Below are 15,512 nucleotides of genomic sequence, written 5' to 3'. Positions count from 1 at the left end.
GTCTACACCGATACAAACCACTGGAGTCTCCTGTCTGCTCTGGTGGAGTCATTAAGCCCAGGATCCCCATGAACCCCCAGTCTACACCAATACAAACCACTCGAGTTTCCTGTCTGCTCTGGTGGAGTCATTAAGCCCAGGATCCCCATGAACCCCCCAGTCTACACTGATACAAACCACTGGATTATTCTGTCTGCTCTGGTGGAGTCAGTAAGCCCAGGATCCCCATGAACCCCCCAGTCTACACCGATACAAACCACTGGAGTTTCCTGTCTGCTCTGGTGGAGTCAGTAAGCCCAGGATCCCCATGAACCCCCCAGTCTACACCGATACTAACCACTGGAGTCTCCTGTCTGCTCTGGTGGAGTCATTAAGCCCAGGATCCCCATGAACCCCCCAGTCTACACCGATACAAACCACTGGAGTCTCCTGTCTGCTCTGGTGGAGTCATTAAGCCCAGGATCCCCATGAACCCCCCAGTCTACACCAATACAAACCACTGGAGTTTCCTGTCTGCTCTGGTTAGGTATAGGTTCAACTCCACAACGCTTCAGGAAGACGTCTACTGTTGATGCTTGGCTGGGCCTCAGCAGAACTAGATCTTGGAGGTGAATTTCACTGTGAAAATGGGGTCAGACTATAAATTGAAGAAACTCTTGAAGAAACGTATTACTTGAACGGATTTTGATTATATCGCTCGTATCCTGGGAAAATGATTCATCTCTTAACGTCTTTATGTAAAAGCAGGAGTCATGGATCATGTTTTGGTTCACAAATCCAGTTGGAAGTTTATCCTTCACCATGCTGCCAGATTGTATTTTTAAGGATCTGATTATCTTGTTGTCATTTATACTTAGGTAATTGTATGGGAGCCATATCATTTTCCATCCAGATTATGGAGATTATGGTTATGTTGGCCGTAAAACAAAGCATACAGACCAATTTCAATTAGTATATTTCCATCCTGCCATAACAGAAACAATGTTTACTCTCATACTGTTGTTGGAACACTTCCTTATCAGGAACTGTATAGCTGCAGGAATTATCCCAGCCTTTGACTTCTACATGATGACTTCATACATACAATGAGATAATGACTGTCACCCTGTTAAACCAGAATAACATAAAACAACAAATAAAACTGGACACAGCTTTGGAAAACTGGACAGTGTTGTGCGATGTCATTATAAACATTACTTGTCTGGAGTCCAACTGAAGGACACACCATGTGGTGCACGGTGTCCTATGCCCCAGACTGTTGCCTGGAAACGTTGCGTGTTTGCTTATGTTTTTTTGTCCTTCTCCCACTTCCTTTCCCCTCCAGCCCGTCCTCCTCATTTAGTGAGAAAGAACTGCCTTTGAAGACCGACAGAATGTCATAAAGTTGTCCCCTCTTAACAGCCTGTAAATTGTACAGTTAGTAAAATACACCTTTATAGAAAATTGCTGTCTGAGTGTTTTAGCTGGCAGTACAGTGGCATGGGAAATGTGGTAGGTAGCTAGGTGACTGATGGGGGCATGTCATCCAGCCCTGTGAGAGTCCATCTAAGACCACCACTGTTAAGGGCATAATGCTCAGTGAGGTCCTCTTCCTTCAGGTCCCAGTTTACTGCAATCCAAAAATGCATAATCACACCACAGGATACATTCATAATGTTAAATAATACATGATGTATTATACGTTGAAACATGCTTTCCATATAAACACACCATGTGAAGTCCACCAAGCTACTGTACTGGTCTGTGCCTACCATGGCATTTTCCTGCTAATTAATGGTCCCTCCTCTGTATTTCCCTTTCATTAGTTGCTATCAGTGAAAAGTACAGGAGAGTTTAGGACTCTAGTGGAACACTGTCTGGAAAGAGCTTCAGCTCCCTGGGACCATGTGTCTGGCTCGGAGCCCCGCTCCAAACTACTTACTGATTTCACTATTCTAATGACCTCACACCAAACCAAATCACTGCACAGGAAATGCAATAATTGGTGGCAGGTAAACATGAGGTAAGATTTTTCTTAAGGACAGTGCAGGCTTTTCCATTTGGACATGGCTCTCGGCGCCACTCCGTAGGAATTTCCTTTTCGACTTCGACAAGCTTTGGTCTGCATCTCTTTTTTTTTTAGACATAATCTATAATCTATCAATGTCAACTTCTAAAACCATCGGTGAACATCAAACACAGAGCTCTCATTAATATCAGTATTTATCAGTGAGGTTAGGGATATAAAGAACAGCATGCATCAAAAGAGCTGTGGTTTCTCTCTGTCACTTCCCCTGTGGTGTGTAAGACTGGCCCCCTACCCAGCTCTAGGTGTAGACATCTCCGGGAGAAACCCTCTGGTTCTAGCACAAGCATTTCGCTACACTCGCATTAACATCTGCTAACCATGTGTATGTGACCAATAACATTTGATTTGATTTGGTGTCCATTTGAACTCCAGTTCTGTTGGTATGCCAGCGGGGGAGTGGCATCCGTCCACGCCTCCTGCTGTGCACACCGCACCTTGTCATTTACATGATGAGGTAAGTTAATGAGGGTCGTGTGGAAAACCATCAGACTGAGATCTGTCCAGGACCGTTTAGTAGTCACGCTGACCGGGTATTTTTAGTAGGTTTCCACAGTTCCTTAAAATGCCAGTCTACCAACCAGCCTTTTCAGCCAAGTGGAGGATCTTAATGACTTCATCAATCCCAGAAAACCTCGTGTCCTTTTACTGATGACCAATAACTGATGAGTGGACGCAATGATTGCACGAAGCAAACATAATGAAATAGACTTTCATTTCATAAGAACCCTATCTATAAAGTTGTTTATGAATGTAAATGACTAACGTGAAGACTACTGCCATTCCATTTCCAAGATTGTGCAGGCCTGCTATAATGTGGTTGAGAATATAGGGTTAAATGTCTCATACAGGATCCCTGATGATGCAGCGTCGGTCAACATTAATCTCTATTAAGGGTTAATGTTTGGTTTCGCCGTGATTTAGTGGATGATGAAGAGTGAGTGACAGCATGATGACAAGTCGATAAGTTGTATTAATACAGCATTTTATTTGGCTTTGATCTAATGTTCCTACAATTACATTTTCTGAACTGAATGAGATTGTGTCTATGAATAGTTTTTTTTATAGTGGATTTGAAAGTTAATTTATCTTGTTTAAAGACACCACGAGTCTCTTAAATTCTCATTAGGTAAAGGAACAAACTCGTTCAATTGGATTCAGCTGTTGTAAAATGTCACACTAACGCCGCACTGTGCTCAGGTGCTAAGAGACGGGTCTAAGGTGTCAACATTGCAGGCTAGTCTGGTGGTGAGAGGGATGTTAGTAGAATGGGATTCACATGATTAAACTGATGAGGGGGTATTCTGTTCTGACCTACCTTCTCACAAAAGTTGAATGTTGTCCTACTCGTATATAGTAGCAACAGACTACTAAATTGGTAAGTATTTACATTTACACTCATCATTATAATCACAGAATTCTTAGTTAACCGCAACCTCTGTTCAGAATCTAAGCAGTGAGTCATGGAAGATTTTCCATCACCCTGTCTGTCACATCTTCTCTCCAAACTAGCTAGATGTGTGATCGCTACGACCTCATGTTGTTGGGCTACACATGTTTATAGCTTTTAGTGCTATCGTAAGTCAGTATAATGCTGTTGGCACGCCATTACGAAAAATCACAAAGACACTGTTTATCAACAGATGGAAGTCTGGATAAATGAACACTAATAATACGTTGACGTTCATCAGAGTAAGTCTGATTCCCGAAGTTGACACTGCATGGGACTATTTTTATATGAAATTTGTGTCGATTTGTGATAAGCATGCCCCAGTGAAGAAATGTAGAATCAGTGGAAGGGACAATCCCTGGTTTTCAGATAACTTGGTAGAATTCATTAGAAAGAGAAATGTCTCTTGAGCTCAAGCTGCCCCTGTTAACTGGGCCTCCTTCAGAGCACTAAGAAACAAATGCACAGGATTGATCAGGAAGTCCAAATCAGATGACTATTTAAATGCAGTCACAGAGAACCTGAACAACCCTACCAAGTTCTGGATGCTAATCAAATCAGTGTCTTCTGGCCTTCCTGACCATTTAATGATGGATTCTAATGAAGTGAAGGATAAAGCCAACATTGTAGGGGTTTTTAACAAGAACTTCATATGCTGGTTCAGTTTTTGATAATGGTGGAGCTCTGTTACAGTAAACTATGATATAGGCCCTCATGTGAACCATTTTAACTTTGAGCCAGTTTCTTATACTGAGGTCTGTAAAGCACTAAAGGCAATAGACACTAAAAAGTCTGCAGGTCCAGACAACCTGGATCCCTACCTCTTAAAGGCAGCTTGTATTATTACTGAACCTGTGGCTCACATTTTCAACTTGAGTCTCTTGACCAATTCGATACCAAGCATTTGGAAATCAGCTTAATTCCTCCCACTGCTAAAGGGTGGACCCACAAATGCTAATAACTATCCCCCTATCGCTAAACTCCCTATCCTGGACAAAGTCTATAAATCCCTAGTGAACTCACAGTTAAAAAACATCTTCATTGAAAAGCACATACTGATCGGTGCAACATTGTGCTGCTCTGTTTGTTGATTTATCAAAGGCATTTGATTCTGTTGACCATGAATTGTTTCTAGCTAGACTCAGTAACATTGGCCTCAGTGAAGGGGCAGTAAATTGGTTTAGGAACTATCTTTCTGACAGAACACAATATGTATATACTGACAATCACAAGTCTAGCTTTCTTGAGATTAATAGAGGTGTGCCCCATGGTTCCATTTTAGCTCCTGTGTTGTTCTCAATGTTCATTAATAATTTGGGAAATGGGATGCAACCAGCAAAGTTGCATCTATATGCAGATGATACAGTTATATATTAATGTGGTCCATCTCTGGTTCAGGCTGTTGAAGAGCTCTATACTGCTTTTCAGTCACCGCAGGCCTCCCTTTATGGTCTCAAACTGGTCTTGAATGTACAAAAAAATGACCTTTACCAGAGCTCGCACTCTGCCAGAGAAAGTTAGCAATGTCACATCTGGTGGCTTATCCATTGAAAAAGTGTCATCCTACAAATACCTAGGTTGGATGACTATGGATAATTTTGTGAGGAAGCTTAAATTGAAATTGGGTTTTTATTTTCGTAATAAGGCTTGCTTCCCGCTTATGGCTAGAAAAAAGCTTGTTAAGGCCACTTTTCTCTCTGTAATTGATTATGGTGACTTGTTGTATATGCATGCAGCCGCCTCCGTCTTACAGAGACTGGACTCTGTTTATCATGCATCCTTGCACTTTATTACAAATGCCAAGTCACCATTGCACCTTGCACCAAATGGTAGGTTGGACCTCACTTTATATGTGCAGAAAGCTGCATTTGTATGTGTTCATCTACAAAGCCCTTTTGGATAAACTCCCTCTTTACCGCTGTAGTCTGGTCTCCTTCAGCACAAGCAGTTACCATACCTGGTCTGCTAAGTGGTTGCTACTTAAAGTCCCCAGGACATTCACAGTATTAGGCAAGACTTCCTTTTCGTCTTGTGCACCAGAGGCATGGAATAGTCTACAATCCATGCTTCATCTAGATATGTTAGTGACACTGAATGAATTTAAAATATTGATGGGAGACTCTGTTACAGAGGAGTGTAAATGCTTTTTTTTTTAGGCTGGCTCATGTTGTATTGCATTGTTGAATGTTTTAATTCTGTAATGTACTGATTGTTGCTGTCTTCTTGGCCAGGTCTCCCTTGAAAAATAGACTCAGGGTCTCAATGGGCTTTTCCTGGTTAAATAAAGGTTACATTTAAAAAATATATATATATATAATCACAGAATTCTTAGTTAACCGCAACCTCTGTTCAGAATCTAAGCAGTGAGTCATGGAAGATTTTCCATCACCCGGTCTGTCACGTCTTCTCTCCAAACTAGCTAGATGTGTGATCGCTACGACCTCATGTTGTTGGGCTACACATGTTTATAGCTTTTAGTGCTATCGTAAGTCAGTATAATGCTGTTGGCACGCCATTACGAAAAATCACAAAGACACTGTTTATCAACAGATCGAAGTCTGGATAAATGAATACAAATAATAAAGGGCATGAATCTGTTTGTTTACTGTCCTAATGTGGTGTTGTTCATAATAACTGTTTTCATGGCCTCTAATCTAAACTGTTGATGGGAGCAGCTTCAGAGAAATGTTACTGTGTGTTGATGTTGCACATCAAAAGACAATCCCACATGGGATGAAGCCATTGTAATTACCAATTCACATTAGAGGCTATTGATGGTATTTCAACTTGAAACCATTAATATAATCGTTTAGGAATGGGTGTGTTGTGTTCTTGTCTGTGTTGGAAGGTCTTTGACTCTCTCTTTCTCACTATAGTTACCGCAGTATCCTACTCTCTTTTTGTATAGTTGAATACTGATATGAGCCTACTCCAATGTGAAGGGTAGGAAATACCAGACCATCCATCGCATGTACATTAGGTGGTTAAAGATGGAATCCACAGTATGGGGAAACAGCTCCACTGGCCGCCCCAGCACAGTTGTTGTTGTTTTTGTTGACGAGTTGAGGAGCTTCGCGCAGCATGGTTAAAACAAACAAAAAAAGTTTGTTGTTTGCAGTAGCTTCTTTGTTATTGTAATACCCCAAATAGATGGGGCAGTTTTACCATTAACCTTTATCACCTGTGGGAATTGGCCTATATTGATAGTGCTAAAATGAAATGTTCCTTACAGAATAAATATGAAAACCATATGCATAACCATGGTAGCAATTGAAATGGAATAGCATTTTTGTATTTGGTTAAAAAAATACATTTAAAAATAAATAAATGGGAACAGTTAGAAAATTATGGGGAAATGATTAGACTAACGGTGAGGACACAACAGTTGACCAGACAAGACTCAACCCAAACATTACACTGTTGATTTTATGCACATTTTACATTTACTGTACTTCTCACAGCACTTGTCTATAACAACATCTGAAAATACTCTGGATACATTCAGTAACATGATAAGAATATTCCTGAAAAATGTGGGTTAGGTGCAACATAAGACATCAAAATGACAAGGGTTTGAGTCAGAGGACTAACTGGTGTCTCCACGTGGTCACACACCTCTCCAAAGTGTACACAGTTCCTAAGTCATTTCAATGCGCTTTCATGACTAAAAAAAGAGTCTTCTATAAGGTGCTTTTTTTTTACTCTCCTAGCTGTGCCATTGAGGAACTAGAGCAAGCACATTACTGCTGTTGTTGTAATCTGGGTCAGGTGGGCCTAATTTAAAAGCTTATTCTATTGCCAACATGACTAGCTAAGTTATAAAATATGTTACAGTTTTACGCTTTCACAATGCAATTCAGGGAAACAGATCATAATTTTGGTGCGCATAGAAAGGGGTCATGAGTGCTTTCGTGTTGAGATACATTTTCTTCACAATAGACAAACATGTTCATAACAACCGAGAGTATGACTCCATGTCATCTTGGAACTGTACATGAAACACAGAGATCATAAACGTTGACACTGATGGAAATGTGAACTGCACACTTGGACTCACAGCTGATTGGCTTGCTTGTATGACATCAAAGCAGTATTTATTATCATCCTCAACGTCTCATCTTTCAAAATACAGAGTCTCTGTAGAGAGCTCTGACGTCATGTATAGCATGTTACTGTAAAGATACTGGGTTCCAATTTAGGCGTTTATCAGTGCCCAAATCTGCCATTTTCAACCCGTAGAAGTGTAAAGGGCAACAGATTCCAGCTTTAACTAGGTTCCATGTCCACTTAAAATGACGACCCACCTGACTGAGGTCAACTCTCACTTATGTCTAGACCTGGGTATCCTCATCTATAGACAGAGGTACAGCAGAACATTACAGTAAGCCCCCTACCTTCCCAGAAGCAGCAGCAGAGAGTGGGCTCAGTCATACTCCAGTCTTCACGCTCTCAGCTGGCTTCCTGTGAATGGCACAGATCCGACCCCTGGGCTCTGCACTGAGCTGTATAAGAGAGAGAGCAGCAGGACAGTCAGCACACAGCACTCTGCATACAGGGAGGAGAGAGACTACTGAACACTACTATACAGCGATACGCACAGGGTAAGACTGAGATCCATAGTCACCTTCTCTTTCCCTCTCGTTCCCTGTTGACCCATCTTTGAACTTTACTATTAACGTTGTTCTTTCAACAGACAGATTTTTTTATAGACGTTTTGGGGGTGCTGAAGCGAGTTCAGCTTCTGTTCTTTGAGTGTTGGCTAATTGATGATATACAATTGTTCAATAGATGCACATTGGTGAGTTCAGACATTTCATAGAATACTGTAAGACATTCTCATTAGTCTTTGTGAACTTGAAAGAAAGTTTGACGTATTGACGGACAATAGGTTTCAGCTTGCCTGTGTGTAGATATGAGTGTTTGTGTGTGATTGTGCAAGGAGGTAGCCTGTTCATGGAAATAAGTAAAAGTATGTGCGGGGCTTTTCATGGGATATCATTTGTGTATGTAAGTGTGCTTGTGTGCGTGTGTTTCTATTTGGCTTGTGTAGCCCTGTGCTTGGTCAATGGATGCAGAAATGTTTGTGTTCCCTTGACACCAAGTGATGGCTAGCACAGATGTGTCATTTGAGAGGGGTTCTCCATAATGTTCTTTCAGTTTGTATGTTTCTGCACCCGCCTCTAGTGTCACTCCGAGAGACCTCAAAGCGTGAGAAGGATAAAAAAATAGTGATTGTTTTATTTGATAAATCTGTCATTCTGCTTGGGATATTTAACCACCAATATACTGTATGTTTATTTAAATTACTGTTGATCTCCTCAGTGAAAAAAATGCATTTAATAACTGTCACCAGGGTGTAGATCAGTGGAGGCTGGTGAGAGGAGTTATAGGAGGACCGTCTCATTGTAATGGCTGGAAAGCCATTAATGGAACAGAGTCAACTGTAGTTTCCATATGTTTGATACCTTTCCATTTATTCCATTCCAGCCATTATAATAAGCCCATCCTCCTATAGCTCCTCCCTCCAGCCTCCTTTGGTGGAGGTCCTCTACTTGATATGTTTGAGATATTTAAAATACCTAATATTCCATCCATGGAATCATATGCAATATATAATAAAATAATTACATTTAATACTGTGGCACACAAAGTTACACTACTGTTTTTGTTTGTGATAATCTGCCAGCAATGCTTCTGGCTAAGTATTTACATTTTTTACTCCAGGAGTTGCTGGAGGTGTTGGTGGACTATTCTCAGTGCTGTCGTGCCTGGCGTGTGAAGGTCATTACCACAAGGTCAGAGGTCAGAGGCAACAGCAGCGTGCCAGGATGTGCTGCCTGTCAACATGGGCTCTCCTCCTAGCTCTGGGAGTCACCACTACGGCACAAGGTTAGTCTTCATTAGCAGTTACTATTTACATTCTTACTGTCCCCAATACACACACACATCCCTAACATGTACACACACACATCCCTAACACACACACACACACACACAAGAACACGCAAGACACACACAGCTCGGTTTGGGAGTTGTAACTCCATAATTCATTCACAAGGCTCAGCTTGGGAATTGAAACTATTATTTCAACTGGAAAACTTTTTTTTGTGTCAAAACGTAAACCAGGAGGATATCCTGTATGTGGAAATTCGATTATCATTGATAATTCCATTATACAGTTGAGAGTATTATCTAATGTGAATTTGAGAAGACAGAACAGAGGTCTCCTTTGGACATAGACAGCAGCCTGGTGATCTTCTGACTTCGCAGAAGCCTGTGCTGCTCCTCCCAAACCATAAGTAAACATTACTGCTTCTGTTTCTGCTCTATATCCTTAAGTAAGCGGGATATATGTATAAGCCCAAGGCTAAGGAGACACCTGTCTGCAATTGGCCACACAAGTATGTGCCAGTAGCATGCTTCTACTGAGCCCCAATGTGAACTCAGAACAATTATAGCATTTGGTGGGTACTGTAAATGCAATGGTCTGGGAAAAGTCCAAATATGCATTATGTAACACTGTGCACTACAAAAGTCAGTCTGTAAACTACACAGCAATGAGAATGAATAATGAGTATCAATCTCTTGGGATCAGTGACATTAGCACAAAGCAGTTGATTGTTTGCAGCTGAGAGTAACGATGGGACATCAATGGAAAAGAAATCAACTCTTGTAGCCTTTTCACTGTTGGTCCACAACATATTTCCTTGACCACTTTGAAATGCCATTGGCACTTTCATGTGTTTGAGCAATTCATTTTATTTCCAAAGTACACAGGGCAAATCACCAGAAAGAGATTAGTGTGGCATAACATGAAGAGAAAGTCAAAGTCGTAATATATTGTTCCATGACTCAGAGTATAGTTGAAAAGTTGAACGATTTGAAAGATACAGATTCTTGCCCATTGCTTTACGGTGGCCAGACTACTCTAGGAAGTAGTTGCCAGAGGTTTGGTCTGTCTGGTCCGAGGTTTGGCCAGTCTGGTCAGCATTAAGGCATTGGTCAGTGATGTCACAACAGGTCAATCATGAGTCATCGTGAGGTGTGATGTTTTACAGGAACATGGAGGAGAGACAGTTTGAGAGTTGCGAGACAAAACAACCCTGCAGTGTACCACTCTGAAGGTAACATCCCAAAATACATCTCTTTACACAATTGTCACTACTGTGGCTTTAAGTCCGGATTGTGGCTTTCAGCCTGGTTAATGTCTATGTAATAATATGGTATGAAATACTATAACTTTCAGAATTACAGCCCAATGGCACCAGTTATGTTTACAGCAGCAGCGAACAGAGCTAAAAAAAATGTAATGCCATTGTGTTATGGCCAAAGAGGAAACACTGTAACATTCTGAAGTAGTATTCATTGTGCGACATTCTGTGTCCAGATAACTATGAGTGGACCACTTGGTTCAACGTGGACCACCCTGGAGGTCGAGGAGACTATGAGCAGTTGGATGCTATCCGTTTCTACTACCGTGCGCGGGTGTGTGACGTCCCCCGGGCCCTGGAGGCTCGCACCACTGACTGGATACCCGCTCGCAACACGGGGGAGAAGATTCACGCAGACCCTACCCTGGGCTTCTGGTGTGCCAACGCTGAGCAGGCCCCTGGCCGCAACTGCTCCAACTACGCTGTGCGCTTCCTGTGCCCTAAAGGTCAGTCTGGTATGTGTGGCAGGGAGCCTTACTTTAAATACAGTTGAGAAGTAGCTACTGTATTACGTCAAATAAAACAGTTCTATAACAGTGAAAGGCTTCATTTATTCTCCAAGCAACATTTCTATCTACTGCAATTATATCTGTCTTTTGTAATGGAGTAAAAACCTGTTTTCAATCAGGCAACACTGGGTCAGAAGGCTTTCAGGATGCCTGGGGTCCTTGGTCAGACTGGAGCCATTGCTCTGCCAAGTGTGGTCAGGTGGCAATGCAGGTGCGCTCCAGGAAATGCCAGTCCCAGCCTAAGCAGTGGGATAAGCAGTGCAGCGGACCTACAGTGGAGGGTAGAGCCTGCAAAGGACCTGAATGCCCTGGGACTGGTGAGTTGCTCTCAACATCTCCATTACAGCTATTAAATATGATCAAAACTTCTGTAATCACAGTTCCATAAGCATTTTATTCTAGAAATCTAAACTAATGTACAAAGTCACTGTCTGACATGCTAAACTGTATTGATAAACTGTATTTTGTTCCAGGTTGCACACTGCACTGTGAGATGGGTAGGGTGAATGCGGAGTGTGACGCCTGTATGTGTCAGGACCACATTGTACTGGGCTCTGTCCGCAGTGCTGGAGGTCTCCCTGCCCCAGGGGCCACCATCCTCCGCTTCGGCCCCAGCTCCAAACTCCTCACCCTCACCGACCACAATGGACACTTCCGCATCCCAGGGATCTGTCCCGACGGCAACGCCACACTGACCGTCCAGCTGCGGAACCACGCCCCTCACACTGTCATCGTGCCCCACAGCACCGAACACACCTCTGTCCTCAGTATCATGCTGAAAAGAGCAGGTAAAATGGCCACAAAAAAAGAAATGAAAGCTGACATTGTTACATTTCTCTGTTTTACATTGGTCTCAGACACTGTAATGTGATCCCTCAGAGAAGCTCCATGTGGTGAAGAACCCTGAGAACAAGGCCAGAAGAGAGGGCCAGACAGCTGCTCTCTGCTGCAAAGTGGGTGGATCACCAGAGCCAGAAGATTACCAGTGGTAAGCCAATGGATCTGTAATGACAGCTTGAAAAATGTTATATATATATATACCATAGCAAAATCAAACAGTTTTTGCTGGGTATAGCGTTCAACAGTCTTCTGTGACTCGGTAGGTTTCACAACGGCAGCCTGCTGGACAGGAAGCAGCTGAACTATGACAGCACGCTGGTCTTAAGAAACCTGAACATGGAGCAGACTGGGGAGTACTACTGCAGAGCCAGCAACCAGGCTGGGGCCATCAAGTCCAAACCAGCCATAGTCACAGTCTTAGGTCTGATCCCGAAGCACCACGGTTGATATTCACACATTCATATTTACTATGTGAACAGCCATTAGCATGACATCAGTCAATGATCAGATGGAGAATGAAAGGGCATAGATTTTCTCAAAATAATTCCATTGTATAATCAGATTGTAAATCTTTTAATATGGGTTGGTATTTTTTCTACCCCTTTCTCCTCACAGGTAAAGATCAACCTTCTTGTAACCCAAAACCCGAATCTTACCTTATTCGCTTACCTCATGACTGCTATCAAAACAGCACCGACTCACTCTATTATGACGTAGGAAAGTGCCTCTCGGGGACTTGTGCAGGACAGCTGGACAATGGAATCAGGTGCAAAGACTCAGTGGCATACTGCTGTGGGGTGGCAAAGATGGAGGAGAAACAACTGAAATGCCAGGGCTATGTGCTCCCCACCATGGTGGTGACCGAATGTGGCTGCCAGAAGTGTGTGGAGACCAAAGCCATTGTGCGTGGGCGGGCTGTGGCCGCAGACACTGGGGAGCCCATGAGATTTGGTCACGTCTACATCAATGGAGCCAGAGTCAGCCGCACAGGCTACAAAGGCACCTTCTCCATCCAGGTCCCCCATGACACTGAGAGGCTGGTGATGACCTTTGTGGACAACATGGATAAGTTCGTCAACACCACCAAGGTTCTTCCATTCAACACCAAAGGGGGCGCCGTCTACCATGAGATCAAGCTTTTGAGGAAGAAGGCACCAGTGACCATCAGCTCAACAGAGCTCAACACTCTTCAGCTGGGAGAGGTGGAGGGCCAAGATCCTATTGCTGAGATCCAGATCCCACCCAACTCCTTCTACAAGCAGAGTGGAGAAGTATTTGTGGGTAATGTGAAGGCTAGCATCACATTTCTGGACGCTAGAGACGTGTCCACAGCAGCAGCCGCACAGAGTGACCTCAACTTCGTAGGAGATGAGGGTGACACCTTGCCCCTGAGAACGTACGGTATGTTCTCAGTCGACTTCAGGGACGAGGAGGCCGGAGAACCACTGAACGCCGGAGAGGTGAAGGTGAAAATGGATTCAGCACAGGTGAAAATGCCTGAGCACCTGGACACCATGAAGCTGTGGTCCTTGAACCCCGATACAGGCATGTGGGAGGAGGAGGGGAGCTTCCAGATGGAGAAGAAGCAACGTGGTAAAAGGGAAGAGAGGACCTTCCTCATTGGGAACATGGAGATCAGAGAGAGGAGGCTGTTTAACCTGGACGTCCCAGAGAACAGGAGGTGTTACATCAAGGTGCGAGGCTTTCGCAGCGATCGCTTCATGGCCAGCGAGCAGGTAGAGGGAGTGGTGGTGACCCTGATCAACATGGAGCCCACTGCAGGTTACTCCTCCAACCCTCGTGCCTGGGGACGCTTTGACAGCGTCATCACTGGCCCCAATGGTGCCTGTCTGCCTGCCTTCTGCGACGACCAGAAAGCTGACGCATATTCTGCCCACGTCATGGCCAACATGGGAGGAGAAGAACTCGAGGCAGTCCCATCTGCTCCCAAGTTTAACCCCAACATCATTGGAGTCCCTCAGCCATACCTGGGCAAGCTGAACTACAGACGGTCAGACCACAATGACCCCAGGTTAAAGAAGACAGCCTTCAGCATCAATGTGGCCAAGCCCAGCCCAAACACAGCTGAAGAGCTCAATGGACCAGTGTACTCATTTGACCAACTGAAAGAGTGTGAGGAAGCACCATTTACTGCAGGCCACTTCCGCTTCACCAGAGTGGAGGGAGATCGCTACGACTACAACACAGTGCCTTTCAACGAAGACGATCCTATGAGCTGGACAGAAGACTACCTGAGCTGGTGGCCCAAGCCCATGGAGTACCGAGCCTGCTATGTCAAGGTCAAGATCAATGGTCCCCATGAGATCAACATGCGCTCCCGAAACCAGGGCGGCACTCACCCCAAGACCGTTGGTCAACTGTATGGCCTCCGTGACACCCGCAGCATCCGCGACATGGCAGAGTCCACCGTCTCTGCTGTGTGCCTGGAGTTCAAGTGCAGCGGCATGCTCTACGACCAGGACCGAGTGGACCGCACTCTGGTGAAGGTGATCCCTCAGGGCAGCTGTAAGAGGGACAACGTTAACCCCATGCTTCAAGAGTACCTGATTAATCACCTGCCTCTAGCCGTCAACAACGACACCAATGAGTTCACAATGCTGGCACCACTGGACCCTCTGGGCCACAACTATGGCATCTACACAGTGACAGACCAGGACCCCCGCACAGCTAAAGAGATCGCACTGGGACGCTGCTTTGATGGCACCTCTGACGGCACTTCCCGTGTCATGAAGAGCAACGAGGGAGTGGCACTTACCTTTACCTGTGGCAACCGTGAGGTGACCCGTCAAAGCGTGTTCCAGGCTCTGCAGAACTCCCCCGGGCAGTCTCCGGCGAGCGCAGTGAGGGATGGCCGAGGCAGGAAGCAGAGAGCAGGAGCCAATGCACTCCGCAACAGCCGTAGACGCAGTACTCGGAATCCCACTGCCACGCGCACCTCAGGCTAAAGCACAGCACTACAGATCAGGGTCTCCACATCACAATCACATCAGACATGTTGGCAAATCACTAAAGAAAGTGGGTATTGGTGATGGGATACAAATGTATATATTTTTGCCCTTTAGTAAAGATACAGGTTTTTTGTCTTCATAATGTACTGTTTGTAATAACATTTGATTTGTTACTGAAAGATGTTTATCAATTGTAAGGCCCATAACCATAAATTCATAACTGAACAAATATTTTATCTATAACACAGGTATCACCCAGGGAACATTTGGAGATTTTAATGTTACTGCAAATATTGTATTTTCTTCACCTGTGGTGTGATTAATATTTACTACTTGAAATTGTAAATAATGGGATATTTATTACACATGCCATTCAAGAATGTAACCAGTGATTAAGGCACCACGCCCAAAATAAAACAAGAACAACCTGAGAACGTGTTGGATTGCTGATTCGCTTGCACAGGTCTT

General features: G+C 43.9%; 1 protein-coding gene across 3 annotated transcripts; it reads left to right on the top strand.

The window, feature by feature from the left end:
* Positions 1-3,312: 3,312 nt before the first annotated feature.
* LOC115203003 (cartilage intermediate layer protein 1) lies at positions 3,313-15,475 on the top strand. 3 transcript variants are annotated; one of them, XM_029767250.1, is made up of 10 exons: positions 3,313-3,443; positions 7,918-8,116; positions 9,240-9,404; positions 10,574-10,639; positions 10,903-11,181; positions 11,355-11,552; positions 11,709-12,023; positions 12,115-12,223; positions 12,339-12,496; positions 12,691-15,475. In XM_029767250.1, the coding sequence occupies exons 3-10, from the start codon at positions 9,344-9,346 to the stop codon at positions 15,039-15,041; spliced, it is 3,537 nt and encodes a 1,178-aa protein (XP_029623110.1). In that variant the 5' UTR covers positions 3,313-3,443; positions 7,918-8,116; positions 9,240-9,343; the 3' UTR covers positions 15,042-15,475. The 3 variants fall into 3 exon arrangements, with proteins under 3 accessions (XP_029623110.1, XP_029623111.1, XP_029623112.1); XM_029767252.1 differs by having other exon boundaries at positions 3,314-3,443; positions 10,903-11,172; XM_029767251.1 differs by lacking the exon at positions 7,918-8,116.
* The last annotated feature ends 37 nt before the right edge of the window (positions 15,476-15,512 follow it).

Source organism: Salmo trutta, chromosome 12 (assembly GCF_901001165.1).
Source record: "Salmo trutta chromosome 12, fSalTru1.1, whole genome shotgun sequence".
In the NCBI taxonomy this organism is placed as follows: Eukaryota; Metazoa; Chordata; class Actinopteri; order Salmoniformes; family Salmonidae; genus Salmo; species Salmo trutta.
The sequence above is the reverse complement of the archived record's forward strand: the minus strand, read 5'-3'. Positions and strand labels throughout refer to the sequence as shown.

What these genes read in the sequence shown, in the direction of transcription:
- LOC115203003 (XM_029767251.1), top strand. Translation starts at nt 9,344, where the DNA reads ATGTGCTGCCTGTCAACATGGGCTCTCCTCCTAGCTCTGGGAGTCACC. An exon ending in AGTCACCACTACGGCACAAG is followed by an intron (nt 9,405 to 10,573) that starts GTTAGTCTTCAT and finishes GATGTTTTACAG; the next exon opens with GAACATGGAGGAGAGACAGT. An exon ending in TGCAGTGTACCACTCTGAAG is followed by an intron (nt 10,640 to 10,902) that starts GTAACATCCCAA and finishes TTCTGTGTCCAG; the next exon opens with ATAACTATGAGTGGACCACT.